This window comes from Furipterus horrens, unplaced genomic scaffold, assembly GCF_987537825.1.
Source record: "Furipterus horrens unplaced genomic scaffold, mFurHor1.1.pri manual_scaffold_17, whole genome shotgun sequence".
NCBI classification, from domain to species: domain Eukaryota; kingdom Metazoa; phylum Chordata; class Mammalia; order Chiroptera; family Furipteridae; genus Furipterus; species Furipterus horrens.
Window position 1 is genome coordinate 74,345,599 of NW_028327187.1, and position 13,614 is coordinate 74,359,212.

Genomic DNA, 13,614 nt, shown 5'->3' on the forward strand with positions numbered 1-13,614 from the left:
ATGCCTTTCCCTATGAAAGCCCCTTGTAGTTGTCACCCCAGCAGCCAGGCTCTAACCTTGGCTGTGGGTTCCTCTGTGTGCAGCTAAGAAGCAGGATGGGGCAGTTGCCATGGAAATGCAGCCCCTGAAGAGTGCAGAGGGCGGGGAGATGGAAGAGCGGGAGAAGAAGAAAGCCAACGTGCCCAAGAAGGAGAAGTCGGTCCTGCAGGGCAAGCTCACCAAACTGGCTGTGCAGATCGGGAAAGCAGGTGGGGGTTGCAGAGGGGTGGCCCAGGGCCCCCGTCAGGCAAGGAGGACACCAGGTTTCCTGGACATCAGGCCAGGCCGTGGAGAGCAAGTGGGAAACAAATGTGGCAGGTGGTGTGGACCAGAGAGTAAGGGAACAGGCCAGGGGAGTGATTGCCATCAGGGCCTGGTCCAGTCCCCTTCTGGCCAGCATGGGTCCTAAACCCATCATAAGGCCTGAGACAGGGAGCACCTCCCCCAACTCAGCTCAAGCTGGCCCCAGCTGCAGTGTTCCTTACCTCTTCCCTCTTGCTCTCTCCCTTTCTCGCCCCTGCTGACCCCCATTCCTGCCCCCACCCTCTGTTGCCTCTGTTGTGGCTGGGCAGGGCTGGTGATGTCCGCCATCACCGTCATTATCCTGGTCCTCTACTTCGTGATCGACACCTTCGTCGTGAGTGGCCGGATGTGGATGGCAGAGTGCACACCGGTCTATGTGCAGTACTTCGTGAAGTTCTTCATCATCGGTGTCACTGTACTGGTTGTGGCTGTCCCAGAGGGCCTGCCTCTTGCCGTCACCATCTCCTTAGCTTACTCTGTCAAGGTAATAATATGAAACACAGTAGTGGGACTAAGAATCTGTGATGGCAGGATACAAAACCAAAATCTAGGGAGTGAAGCAGTGAGGACTAGAGAAAGTTTGGGATTTATCACTCAGGGGAAGAGCAGGAGGGACCCACCAGCTTCCTTCACATAGTGTCATGAGCAAGAAAAAAGGCTGGCAGTGGGATAGACCTGGCATCTACAGGATGAGAGCAGGGGGCACAGAGGGGCCAGGGAGTTGAGGGAACTGGTTCGACTTGAAGAGGTGAGGGCAGGGGGTAGGATGATCAAGAAAGGTCCCACTGGGAGACAGTGGGCAAAGCATGGCAGAGATACAGGGGGAACTTTAGGGCCAGCATGTGACTTGAGAGGTCACTGTGGGCAGAGGAGTGGTCCTGGACAGCAGGGAGGCCCCAGGTGAGCTCTGCGTAGAGTGACTTCCCAGAGTCGGTCACTCAGCCTGTCTGATGAGAGTACTTAGGCCTTCCAGACCTGCTGCCTAGGTTTGACCAGTTACTCCAAACTGTGCCTTTGGGTGCTGCTATTGGCCCGCAATCTGGGAGTGCCATGTGGAAAGCTAGATGGGCAAAGCAGAGTCATACATGACAGAAAATGTCTCCTTTACAGAAAATGATGAAGGACAACAACCTGGTCCGACACCTGGATGCCTGTGAGACGATGGGCAACGCCACAGCCATCTGCTCAGACAAGACGGGCACGCTCACCACCAACCGTATGACCGTGGTCCAGTCCTACCTCGGGGACACCCACTACAAAGAGATTCCAGCTCCCAGCGCCCTGACCCCCAAGATACTTGACCTCCTGGTCCATGCCATCTCCATCAACAGTGCCTACACCACCAAAATACTAGTGAGCCAAGAGTGGGGCTGGGATGAGCAAAGGGGCCCGGGGCTCACTATGCTCTCTTAAGAACGTCTGACCAGAGCTACGATGGTCTCTAGGGTACTGGTCACCTTTCCCTCATCCCTGGTGCCAGTACTCTTGCCCTGGCTGCTGGTTTTGAAAGCCCCTCTGAAGCTCAGTGAATGGCGGGAAACCTGCCCATCTAGTCCACACTGGAGGCAAGCCTCAACTCTCCGCCACCACACCCTAAAGACGTGGTGACCATGGCCAGGCTGGGGCCCCAGGGGAAGTAAGGAGGGTGGATTTGGGCCCCTGGCGCCATGCTGGTTTGCCTCACCTCACAGCCTCCAGAGAAGGAAGGTGCCCTCCCTCGCCAAGTGGGCAACAAGACAGAATGCGCTCTGCTGGGCTTCATCCTGGACCTGAAGCAGGACTTCCAGCCTGTGCGGGAACAGATTCCAGAAGATAAGCTTTACAAAGTATACACCTTCAACTCGGTCCGCAAGTCCATGAGCACAGTCATCTGTATGCCCAATGGTGGCTTCCGCCTCTTCAGCAAGGGCGCCTCAGAGATCCTGCTGAAAAAGTAAGTGGGTCACAAGAACGAGCCCAGGGCTTGGGATGCCAGGGGCTGGGTGCTACCTTAAGGATACAAGCATTCTGGTATTCCTATTGTGCTAAAATAGGTATAACATAAAATTGGTCATTTTCATCACTTTAAAGTGTACAGTTTGATGGCATTAAATAGATTCACAATGTTGTGCATATTACTGCTGTCCAGTTGCAGAATATTGTCATCAACCCCAAAGGAAATCCTGTGCTGTCACTCCCATCTCCCCTCCCAACCCCTGGCAACCACTAATCTTTCTGTCTCTATGGATTTGCCAAGTCTGGACATTTCATATAAATGGAATCCTATAATATGTGGCCTTTTGCATCTGGCTTCTTTCACTCAGCATAACATTTTTAAGGTTCATCTATGCCATAGCATGGATCAGCACTGTATTCCTTTTTATGGCTGAATAATATTCCATTGCATGGATAGACTACATTTGGTTTATCCACTCATCCACTGAGAGACACTTGGATGTTTCCACCTTTGTTACTGTGAATCATGCTGCTATGAATATTGCTGTAAATGTTTTTATTTGAACACGTGTTTTCAGTTTTCTTGGGTATATTCCTGGAATTACTGGGTCATATGGTAATTTTGTAAATAACTTTTTGAGGAACCACCATAATACTTTCCAGAGCAGCTGTACCATTTTACATTCCCACCGTCAATACATGAGCATTCTTCTCATGCTCACCAATTTGTGTTACCTTATTATTATTATTATTTATTTTTATTATTATTGCCATCCTAGTAGATGTTAAGGGAGCTCTCATGGTGGTTTTGATTGATATTTCCCTGATGACTGGTGATGTTGGTGCCTTTTCATAAGCTCCTTGGCCATTTACACATCTTCTTTGGAGAAATGTCTATTTAGATCTTTGCCCATCTTTGAGTTGTGTTTTTAATATTGAGCTGTAAGAATTTTCTATGTATTCTGGATACTAGATCCTTAACATGTGTCTGAATTGTAAATATTTTCTTCCATGTTGTGGGCTATCTTTTCACTCTCTTGATAGATTTTTGTTTCTTTTCACTCTTGATTTGGCCTTGGATGCACAAATGGTTTTCAATTGTAAAGTGCAGTTTAGTTCTTTTTTTTTCTTTTGTAGCCTGTACAGGTTTTCTTTTACATGTGATGAAAGTGTTCTACAGTTGACTGTGGTGATGGTTGCACAACTCCATGATTATACTAAAAGCCATTGAATTATACATTTTAAAAGGGTGAATTGTGTGGTCTTGGAATTGTATCTCAATAAAGCTGTGAGAAAAACTGAGGGGAAAGCATGTAGCTCTGTCTCCAAGTGCCCCAAACCCCCTAAGCTTGATCAGCTTCCACACCTCCCCTTGGCCTTGGCCTCTCTCTTCCCCAGTATTGCAGCAGCCCCATCCTCCCTCCCCTGCCCTCCTGGCAAATTGCTTACTATGGAGCCACCTTCTAAGGCACAACCTTATTGTGCTCCTGTGCCCATAGCCAGACTTCCAGGGACTTCAGGATGTCCTCAGCAGGACATCTGGGGCTCCTGGCACCCATAGGATAAACAAGTGCCCCCCCTACCGGCTGTGTCCTGGCCTCTCCTGACCACTGCCCCACCCAGAGTTATCTCCCCAAAACTTTGCCCATGCACAGCCCTCCCCAGCATGGTTCAAAGGCCACCTTTTCCCTGGAGCCATCTCTGCTGGGTCCCAGTGGCTGTGGCAGCTGGACTTGAGGAAGCATGGAATAAGGCCATAGCAGAGCACTGGGCTCCAACCCCAGCTCTGCTCTTTACTGGCTGAGTGAATGTGAACAAATTTCCCTCAGTTTCCCCTGTAACATGGAGATAAGAGGAATACTTACCTTCTGCAAGTGCTGTGAGAATTACAAAAGTGAATGCATGCCAGCTTTTGCTGTGATCATGGCTCCTCACAGACTCCACAGCCAGCTCCTTCTTTCCTTCTTTACCCCTCCAGCCCTTGGCTTCTTTGCTCCTTCCTCTTCTACACCCAAATTCTGCCAGCGCTCACCATCCGGCCCTTCTGAAAAGCTCCCAGGGATATCTGAGCTTGTAATGGCACACTGCATGGCATTCAGATTTCGCAAGTGTGCCACACTCTCACCCTCAAGCCTGTGGAGTCTCTGAGGAGCTGCTATGAGCCCTGTGCTATGGCCTTCTTACGGTGTCCTAACCCACACCACTCTATGAGTTTTTAGCTCCTGGGGCTTCCAGGACAAAGGACCATAAACCTGATGGCTTAAAACAATAGAAATCTATTTTCTCAGTTCTGAAATCAAGGCATGGTGAGCAGGGCTGTGCACCCTACAAAGCCTCCGGGGAAGGATCCTTTTTTGTGTCTCCCAACTTCTGTTGTCACTGGCAATCCTTGACATTGTTTGGCTTACAGACGCATCACTCCAGTCTCTGCCTCTGGCATCACATGGTCGTTTCCCTGTATGGGTGTCTGTCTCTATGTGTCCTCATCTGTTTTTATAAGGACATCAGTCATATTATTGAGGGCCTACTCTAATCCAGTGTGATCTCAACTTTGCAACCACCCTATTTCCAAATCAGGTCAAATTCTGAGATTCTGGGAAGGACATGAATTTGGGGGGCATACCATTTGGCCCCACATGAACAGAGTGCCTCCCTCCTTGGAAAGGACTCTACTGTGTCACATGGAGACTCAGACTCTCACCCGCCCAGACTGTCAGCCAGCCTGGCTCTCCTTGCTCTGTCCCTGCCTCAGGTGCACCAACATCTTAAACAGCAATGGTGAACTGCGCGGCTTCCGCCCTCGGGACCGTGACGACATGGTGAAGAAGATCATTGAGCCAATGGCTTGTGATGGCCTCCGCACCATCTGCATTGCCTACCGGGACTTCTCTGCCACCCAGGAACCTGACTGGGACAATGAAAATGAAGTTGTGGGCGACCTCACCTGCATAGCTGTCGTGGGCATAGAGGACCCTGTGAGGCCCGAGGTAGCCATTCTCTCCTCTGGGAGAGGCCCAGGTTGTCAGGACTGGGGGAGAGGCAGCCCTTCTTCCCATCTGGCCTCCATGGTGTGGCCTTTGGACATAAATGCAAGGAGAGAACCACCTCTTTCTCCTGCCTTCCAAGCTGTCACACCACTTCCTGCCAGAGTTATAGGTAGGACAAACTGGTTGCCCACGGGCATCCGGAAAGATGTATGATGACGGAGCCTCAGGTCATCCAGGGGGCATAGCTATCACTCCCAGATCAGACCCTCCACGGCGCACTTGACGCTGCTTGTCCTCTCACTCTTGCATCCACATAGAGGCTTTGTCCTACCTGCTGAAATGCTCCCTCCTGCTTGGCCTCAATGCCTGGCTCAGGCTCTGCCTTCACCACGTGAGAGAGGGTGGCAGTTAGAAGTTTGATGCCCATGACACCTGCAGGAATGATGGAGGGAGAGGGAGGAAACAGCAAGACTCTGGGGCTCTGGTTTGGCAAAATGGGTAGATGGCATTGCCATTATTGGTCTGGGAAGACCAAGGGGGCACAGGTTTGTGGGACAAAGGAGGGAAGTTCTAAGTTGAGGGCTTGGTTGGTGCCAAGTGTGGTCCAGCCATCCCTGTGGAGATGTCAAGTGGGTAGATGGCTGTAGGAGTGGAGAGCTCAGAGCAATGCTCCTAGCAGAAGAGAGATTCCAGAAGCATCTTTAGATGAATGATGTCTAGGGGAGGGTGTGCAGCTGGAGCAGAGGCCTTCAAAGGAGACTTGAAGGAAGGGGCCAGGCAGGGAGGAGAAACCTTGAGGGCCATGTGGTCAGAGCAAGAAGATGGCTTAACCCGGTCACGGCAGAGGCAGGTTCTTGACATTAGGAGTTCACTGGAGACCTTGCCCTGAGCAGGTTCTGTGGTTGGTGAGGCAGGGATCCAGAACATGTAGACAACTTTCCTGATACCTTTTCTGAAGAGAAGCAGGGCAGAAGCTGGCCATCATGGAAAGTGAAGGACAAATGGAGAGGCTGTTTGGTCTTTAAAGATGGGAAGGAGATCCTTCAAGGAGAGGAAGCTTGCCAGGGCTGGCCCTGGAGCAAGGTGCTCATGGCATCTGTACCACACCAGGCCCTGGAGGGAGTGTGCAAGGCAGAGAATGCAGGTTGCCAGAGGCAAGGAGTGACCCTCTCTTTCCTCCCAGGGCTTCTTCACTTCATGTGAGAAGCAGGACCACTTTGATTCTGCTGATTAGCCTGAACACATATACATATATCAGCAGCCCTGGGGGAGGTGCCGAGATGAGGGAGAAGCTTCTGGGCTCTCCTTCAGGATACAGGCATTCACACACTAGATCACATATGAATGTCCCACAATTCAAAAGTCAGTGCTTGCCACATCTAAACACCAGCCACAGGTCATCTGCGACTGCATGTACTCAAATTCTGAGGAGACTGGACCATGATGTGCAGAGAGAGGGCCTGGGAGGAAGCAGACAGTGGCAGAGGGGAGGGGACAGACTTCCAGACAGAGGAACATGCCCAGAGAAGGGGGCAGTGGGAGGAGCAGCCTGGGAGAGCAGGGAGAGAGGGTGCCAGTGAGGGTAGAAAGACTACCCCCAGGGACACAAGGGATGGACATTTCTCTTCATCAGACCAGGGAGAAACTGAAGTGCAGAGTGGAAGAGGGCTGTGTCCTCACAGTGAAGCTGAGTCACAAAGCCCTGTTGCCTTTGCATAGACCTAATGGCCTTCCCTTCTGAGTGGAACCATTCACACACACCTCTGCCCTGAAGCATGGCTACAGTCCCCTGACTGGTATTCAGCACTGCTCCCAGGTGGTGGACGTCCCCTCCTTACTCCCTAGGAGGTGTCTACAGTATGATGGCAGTTCCAGACTTTTACACCCAACTTTCTGGGGCTATGCGATACTGCCAGGAGGCTGGAGCTCCTTTGGATTGTGTCATAGACCCAGGAAGATGATGTTCCCTGACTCCCAGGGCCCTAGGCAAGGCCATTTCCACACCATCATAGCCAGCCCACCCTCCCCTTCCATGTCAGTCACTTGCCTGGATGTGTGGTGTGAAACAGCTCTTGGCCACACAGCACAAAGAGCTCTTCTGGCCTGATTCCCTGGGCCCAGGTGCCCTAATTTCTGGTAGAAACATTTGTTGAACACACTGAAGCTGAGTCCAAGGAAGACCTTAGATGTATTTGCAGATGTTCTGGTCCAGGCTGGCTCATTTACAGAAGTGTCTATGAGGCCAGACTAGGGGAGATGAGGGCAGATGGAACTGTCCAGAATGGCTGCACATGGATGGGGTGAGGCCCGGCCTTGTTGCTGCTCACTATTCTTCTCAGAGTAGATAAGTTTTCATCTTAGAAAATGTGGAACACAGGCACAAGTCCCTTGAAGGGTACAATGAAGGCCCAGCTGTAGTGGCTGCCAGCAAGCAGAAACTCAGGGCAGGAGAGGCCCATGGCCAGCAACGGCTGCTTATTTAAAATCCAGAAATGACCTTGGTGACAGGGTCCAGAGAAAGGGACAACTTCTTTCAGGCTTGAGAGTGGCTGAGAGAGTCTCCGCAGCAGATGGCCCTGACACGGTCAGGCTAGGGAGGCCAGACAGGAGGGTGGATGGATCTCTACTAAACCTTGGGGGCCCAGATGACTGGAGCCAGAGGAAGACTGAGGTCTCTACCCTGGAGGGTGAGGGTGGAACAGGAGCCCTAAGAAGCAAGCTATATTAATGGTGAGTGGGCTGGGCCAGGGTGGGGCCACAGGGTGGCAAGTGAGAAAGGAGAGGGTGTTGTTAAAGGGAGGGGGGCTTCCTGCTACCTACGTGGAGCAGGGGAGCAAGGCTCTGGTGCAGGACTCCCAGGTCTCAGGCCCATCATGACCACTTGGTGGCAGCAGAGGGATGGCTTCGAGGCACTTCCTGGACAGGAGGGAATTCCCTAGAAGGGGGAGCATCTTCCAGGAGCTCATCATCCAGCACCCTAATGGCCCCAAAGAGTAGACAGTGTCCCTGAGGTACATTACTAAGTGTGCAGGAGGCAAACCCCCTTCCTGGGGCTCAACTTTCCAGGCCACTGGCAGTATTTGCTTCAGGAATCATCAGGTCACTCTGTCACAGCCCCGAAGTAGGGACTCTTCTGACTGGGCTTTGGCATGCCTCTCTTTCTGATGTCCACTCTCTCCCTAGCTGAGATCATAACCACCCCCATAACCTCAGGGAACGCCAGCATATGGGCCTTCCCAAGTCAGTGTCACCTGTACCCCTCCTGGCCCCACCTGCTGTCTACCTCCACTGGGGTATCTCAGCTGTGCTGCCCCATCCCTACCACCTGGTGGCCCAGCTCACTCCCCTGACCCTGGGCTCCCAGGCCTGGCCACTGGGCCTAACCTGGGACACTACGTGCTCACACACTCTCCTCAGGCTCAGACTGTCCCCAAGGCCTCTGTCTCAGCTGGGAGCAGTGAGCACCCATCAGGGGAATGCAGTAGGTCCATTGGACAGAGCAGGGAGCCAGGTCCCCAGGTTGCAACCCCCTTGCTAAGGCTGGGCCCGGGCATCTCACAGGCCTAGGCCAAACCTCCTTATCCAATTCCCCAAGCTCTGAGTCCACTGCTCAGAGCTCTCTGCAGCCTCTGGCCTCAAGAGTCACCGCCTCTTTGGTTTGGGAGCAGGAGCATCTCCACTCTCTGGTGAGACACCACCACGTCCAGGCTGGTCTCAACTCCCTTCAGCCCTTTTCCATTCAGCACTAAGGGGATTTCTTTTTTTCCCCCTCCCTTTTCCAGAATCTAATATTATATTTGGAAAATGAAAATGTATGCCACATAACCAAGCAATGTTCTAGTTCTTCTAATGAGAAGAACTTGCATCTCTAAATGTCTTAGATTTTATATTGTGAAAAAAGTGGAGGAAGACAAGTGAGAGAATTGCCCAAAGCTAACTGAAATAGCCGCCATGCCAGCTGGCCTGGTAATCAGGGCTGATCCTGGTTCAGTAGCTCTGGGGTCCCCATATTGCAGTGGAAAATGAGTTCGATGAAGGTAGGTGATTTCTACAGTCACCTTTCCATACACCACTCAGACGGGGACCCTAGACAGAGTAATAGCCCCCAGTAGTTTCTCCCAGTTTTGCTTGTGGTGTAAGGGCCTGGATCTGAGTCGTTGCTAGTCCTAGGGGCCCAGCACAGTGAAAGGAGTCACCTTGGCGGGGGAGAGGGGGTTGCTGAGGGACTGAGGGAGGGACCCTGACCACTGGACTATGCTAATGGCAGTGGCAGAGCATGTAGGCCATCCTCCCTGCCTCCTTCAGGCCCATCCCTCTGCAGAGGCCCTTCCTCAAGACCACAGGGGTGGTGTGTGAGTGTGCTGCGGGTCTGACTGGAGGAAAGGGACATGATATGTCTTGTCTTGATGGCCCCACTCACTTCTATCGTCTCTTCCAGGTCCCTGAAGCTATCCGCAAATGCCAGCGTGCTGGTATTACAGTTCGAATGGTGACCGGGGACAACATCAACACGGCCCGGGCCATTGCAGCCAAGTGTGGCATCATCCAGCCTGGGGAGGACTTCCTGTGCCTGGAAGGGAAGGAGTTCAACCGGAGGATCCGCAATGAGAAAGGCGAGGTAGTTCCCAGCCCATCTGCCCTCCTACAGGGGGCTGCCTGTCCCTGTTCAGAGTTCTGGCTATTTCTCCATCCTTACCCATCACCTCTGCTCAGCCCTACCTGCTTGCCCACCAAGGTTCTGCAGCAGCTCTGTGCTTCCCTTTCCAGATAGAACAAGAACGTCTGGACAAAGTGTGGCCCAAGCTGAGGGTCCTTGCCCGATCGTCTCCCACAGACAAGCACACTCTGGTCAAAGGTAATGGAGCGAGCTTACTCTTGCTCATCCCTGCCTCCTCCTTCCCATTCCTGAGGTGGCATGATGCTGGCTGGGTGAGGCTGTCACCCCTGCATGTTTTCTGTCCTTAGGCACCCAAAGCCAAGCTCAGCTCCCAAATGGGTCTCCAGGGCCTGCCTAAGAAGTGGGTCCTTGACTCTGACCCGTTGCTGTTGGAGAGTAGGCTTGTGTCTCTGAGCAAGTCACTGGCCCTCCCTGAACCTCGGCTTACTCGTTGAAAAAATGGGGAAAATAATGGACACCCTCTCAAAGGGCTGGCATACCAGAACTTACCCCTCCATTTCTCTGGGCTAACAGCATGAATAGAAAATGCCAGTTAAGCCTAGCCTCTCATATAACAGATGGGGCAACTGAGGCCCAGGAGAGGAGACCTCCAAGTCACACAGTGCTGGGCCCCTGCCTTCTACCAAATCACACCACCCTGTATCATCTCACTGGGTGATGGACCCGGGTGGGAGAAGGGATATAGAGCTCCCAGTCACGGCAGAGACTTGATCCTGAAGGTGACAGGGAGCATAGAGGATTGGGGGCAGTAGGCACAGTGAAAATCCTGGAGTGTTTCCAGAGCCTACCACCCCTGAGCTGGTCACACAGCCCCACTGTGTTTCAGGGATCATTGACAGCACCACCGGTGAGCAGCGGCAAGTGGTGGCCGTGACTGGGGATGGCACAAATGACGGGCCAGCCCTCAAGAAAGCAGACGTGGGCTTTGCCATGGTAAGCCACCAATGGCGGCCTGGCTTACCAGGCCTGTCAGGGCCTTGTGTCTCTAGGACATTAGCTTTATGCAAGAACCTGGTAGTTAGTGTTAAGGCAAGTCGCAGAGTGTCTGAATTTCTCTTACATCCTGGCCACTTGGGCCTCCGCAAACTCTGCCAGTCAAGGAACATGTATGAGTCGTTTAAAGGTATTTGGTGTGATGGTGCCCAAGGGGACAGTGGGAACTGGCAGCACTACTGAGAGGCTTAGTTGGGGGCTTGTCAGTTGTGCACCTGCCTTACCCACTCCCAGTCTCCTCTAAGTGGACCTCTGTCCCAAGTGTGATCAGCGGAGTCCCCAAACAAGCTTCTCCTCTGTGCTTCTCTTCTGTTGCTTATATGGAGCTAGTTCTTTCTGTAAAACCATGAGCACACTGAGCAGGGTGACCTGGTCGGTGCTGCCCAGGTGACTGGCCCTGGCACCACAGCCTTCTGTGAGGAGTTGTGCTTGACCACTGAAGGCAGAAATCCAGCAAGCCCCTCTGTCTACCCTTCTGAGAAGGAGTACCCTTCACTTTGGCACATTCAGTGAAGCCCACCACAGGCAGGCACTGAGGGCATGGGCCAGTCCTTCCCAGGACCCAAGACCCAGAAGAGGCCAAGCCCCAACCCCTGGGTGCTACGAGAACCAAGCTACTCCTGTGTCAGAGCCTTTGAGCAGCAGGAATGTGGTTCCTTCTCCAAACACCCCGTGTGGGCCAGGATGACATGTCCCTGGCTCTACCAAGGGTGTCCCTCTCCATGACTCAGGGACTTCTTATATAGCTGCTCTAGCATGCTAAGACTGGACAGAAGACCATGCAGCAGCAGCACCCTCTTTGTTTATGAACAAAGCTGTGAGTCGACCTGCCATTCATAGTACAAGGATGTGTTGAATGGAATGAGAGCTGTTCCCAGCTGGAGGGGAGCCCCATTTAGAAGGAAAGGCAGGAGTCAGCCAGGTGGGCTGGGTGGTCGAAGGGAGGTGGGGAATGTGCTCATGGACATTGTCTGTGTGTCCCTCAGGGCATCGCAGGGACTGATGTGGCCAAGGAGGCCTCGGACATCATCCTGACTGATGACAATTTCACCAGCATCGTCAAGGCGGTCATGTGGGGCCGCAATGTCTATGACAGCATCTCCAAGTTTCTGCAATTTCAGCTGACGGTCAATGTGGTAGCTGTGATCGTGGCCTTCACAGGTGCCTGCATTACTCAGGTGGGCACTAGGGACCACTTTGCCCAAGGAGGACCCTGGGCTCTCCCTCCCACAACCCATATGGCCTGTAGGAGGCACCGGGTTTCTGAGGCCCTGCCTGCCCCATACACCTGGACCCCAGTGCGGAGAGCAATCCCAGGGGACCCTGCTGGCAGGAGTGTATGGGCTGAAGAGCTCCCACCTAAGGGCCTAGTTGGGAGAGCCAGGTGTTTTATTTGCTGAGATAAAATTCACATACCAAAAGATTCACCATTTGAGAGTGTACAATTCAGTGGAACTTAGTACATTTATAGTATTGTGCAATTATTGTCTCTATCTAGTTCCCAAATGTTTCCATCATCCCAAAAGGAAACCCCATACCCTTTAGCAGGCACTCCCCATTCCCCCTCCCCTGGCCCTTGGCACCTACCAATCTACTTTCTATCTCTATAGACTTACCTATTCTGGACATTTCATATATATGGAATTAAACAACATGTGGTTGTTTGTGCCTGGCTTCTTTCACTTAGCACAATGTTTTCAAGGTCCATCCATGTCATATAGCCTGGATCGGTACTTCATTCCTTTTGATGGTGGAATAATGTTTCATTGTTTGGCTATAGCACATGTTGTGTATCTGTTCCTCCATCCATGGGCATTTAGATTGATTTCACCCCTTGGCTGCTGTGAATAATGCTGCTGTACATATGCATGAATGAGGCTTGCTGTGAACTGACATTTTCAGTTCTCCAGGCTTTAGACCCACCAGTGGAAATGCTAGGTCCTCTGGGAACTCTGTATTTAACCTTTGAAGGAGCCTCTTCACCTTTCTCAATAGTCCAGTTCTTCCCATTAGGGAGTGTCCAGAATTAGTATCCTTTTCAAATGTTTTTTTTTAATTGAGATGAAATTCATATAACATAAACTGCAATGTGATAGCCATTTTAACCATTTAAAAGTGTACAATTCAGTGGTTTTTTAGTACATTCACAATGTTGTGCATTCATCACCTTTATCTCATTTCAGAACTTTTTATCGTCCCTATACCCACTAAGCAATCACTCCCCACTTTCCCTTTCTTCAGCCCCTGGCACCCATTCATCTGCTTTCTGTCTCTGTGGATCTGTCAGTTCTGGAAGTTTCATAAGAATGGAATCATGCAGTATGTGGTCCTTGGTGTCTGGCTTCTGTGAGTCTTGTTTTTAACCAACAACTCAGAAATGATGAGGAGAAAGGTCTGGTGCAGAGTTTCTGCCTCTTCCTGCTCCTTGGGTGTGGGAGACCAGGAGACCACCCATTAGTCAGGCTCTCTCAGTCTGGGGCAATTGTCAAACCCGCTAACAATTTGGACCACACCTTCTACATCCTTGCCACCAGGTGAGAGAAGAAGGGAAACTGGCAACATTTTAAAAGCAGGAATCAGAAAGTCCAGTGAAAATTTATCTGCCAACTTTAAGAAAACATAGAGATAGAGATGTCACATTTTGTGGGAAGATTAGATTTGTTGCATTTTCGATTAAAT

The 13,614-nt window shown here is 51.6% G+C and overlaps 1 protein-coding gene across 3 annotated transcripts in view; it reads left to right on the forward strand.

The window, feature by feature from the left end:
* Positions 1-13,614, forward strand: part of ATP2B3 (ATPase plasma membrane Ca2+ transporting 3) — a 46,946-nt gene that overhangs the window by 11,254 nt on the left and 22,078 nt on the right. For all 3 annotated transcript variants that reach the window (XM_090265260.1, XM_090265259.1, XM_090265261.1), the window contains exons 7-15: positions 84-248; positions 612-826; positions 1,453-1,695; positions 2,034-2,275; positions 5,030-5,264; positions 9,703-9,882; positions 10,032-10,119; positions 10,769-10,875; positions 11,922-12,113. In XM_090265260.1, coding sequence (XP_090121386.1) covers positions 84-248; positions 612-826; positions 1,453-1,695; positions 2,034-2,275; positions 5,030-5,264; positions 9,703-9,882; positions 10,032-10,119; positions 10,769-10,875; positions 11,922-12,113 — 1,667 coding nt within the window. The remainder of the gene's footprint in view (positions 1-83; positions 249-611; positions 827-1,452; positions 1,696-2,033; positions 2,276-5,029; positions 5,265-9,702; positions 9,883-10,031; positions 10,120-10,768; positions 10,876-11,921; positions 12,114-13,614) is intronic.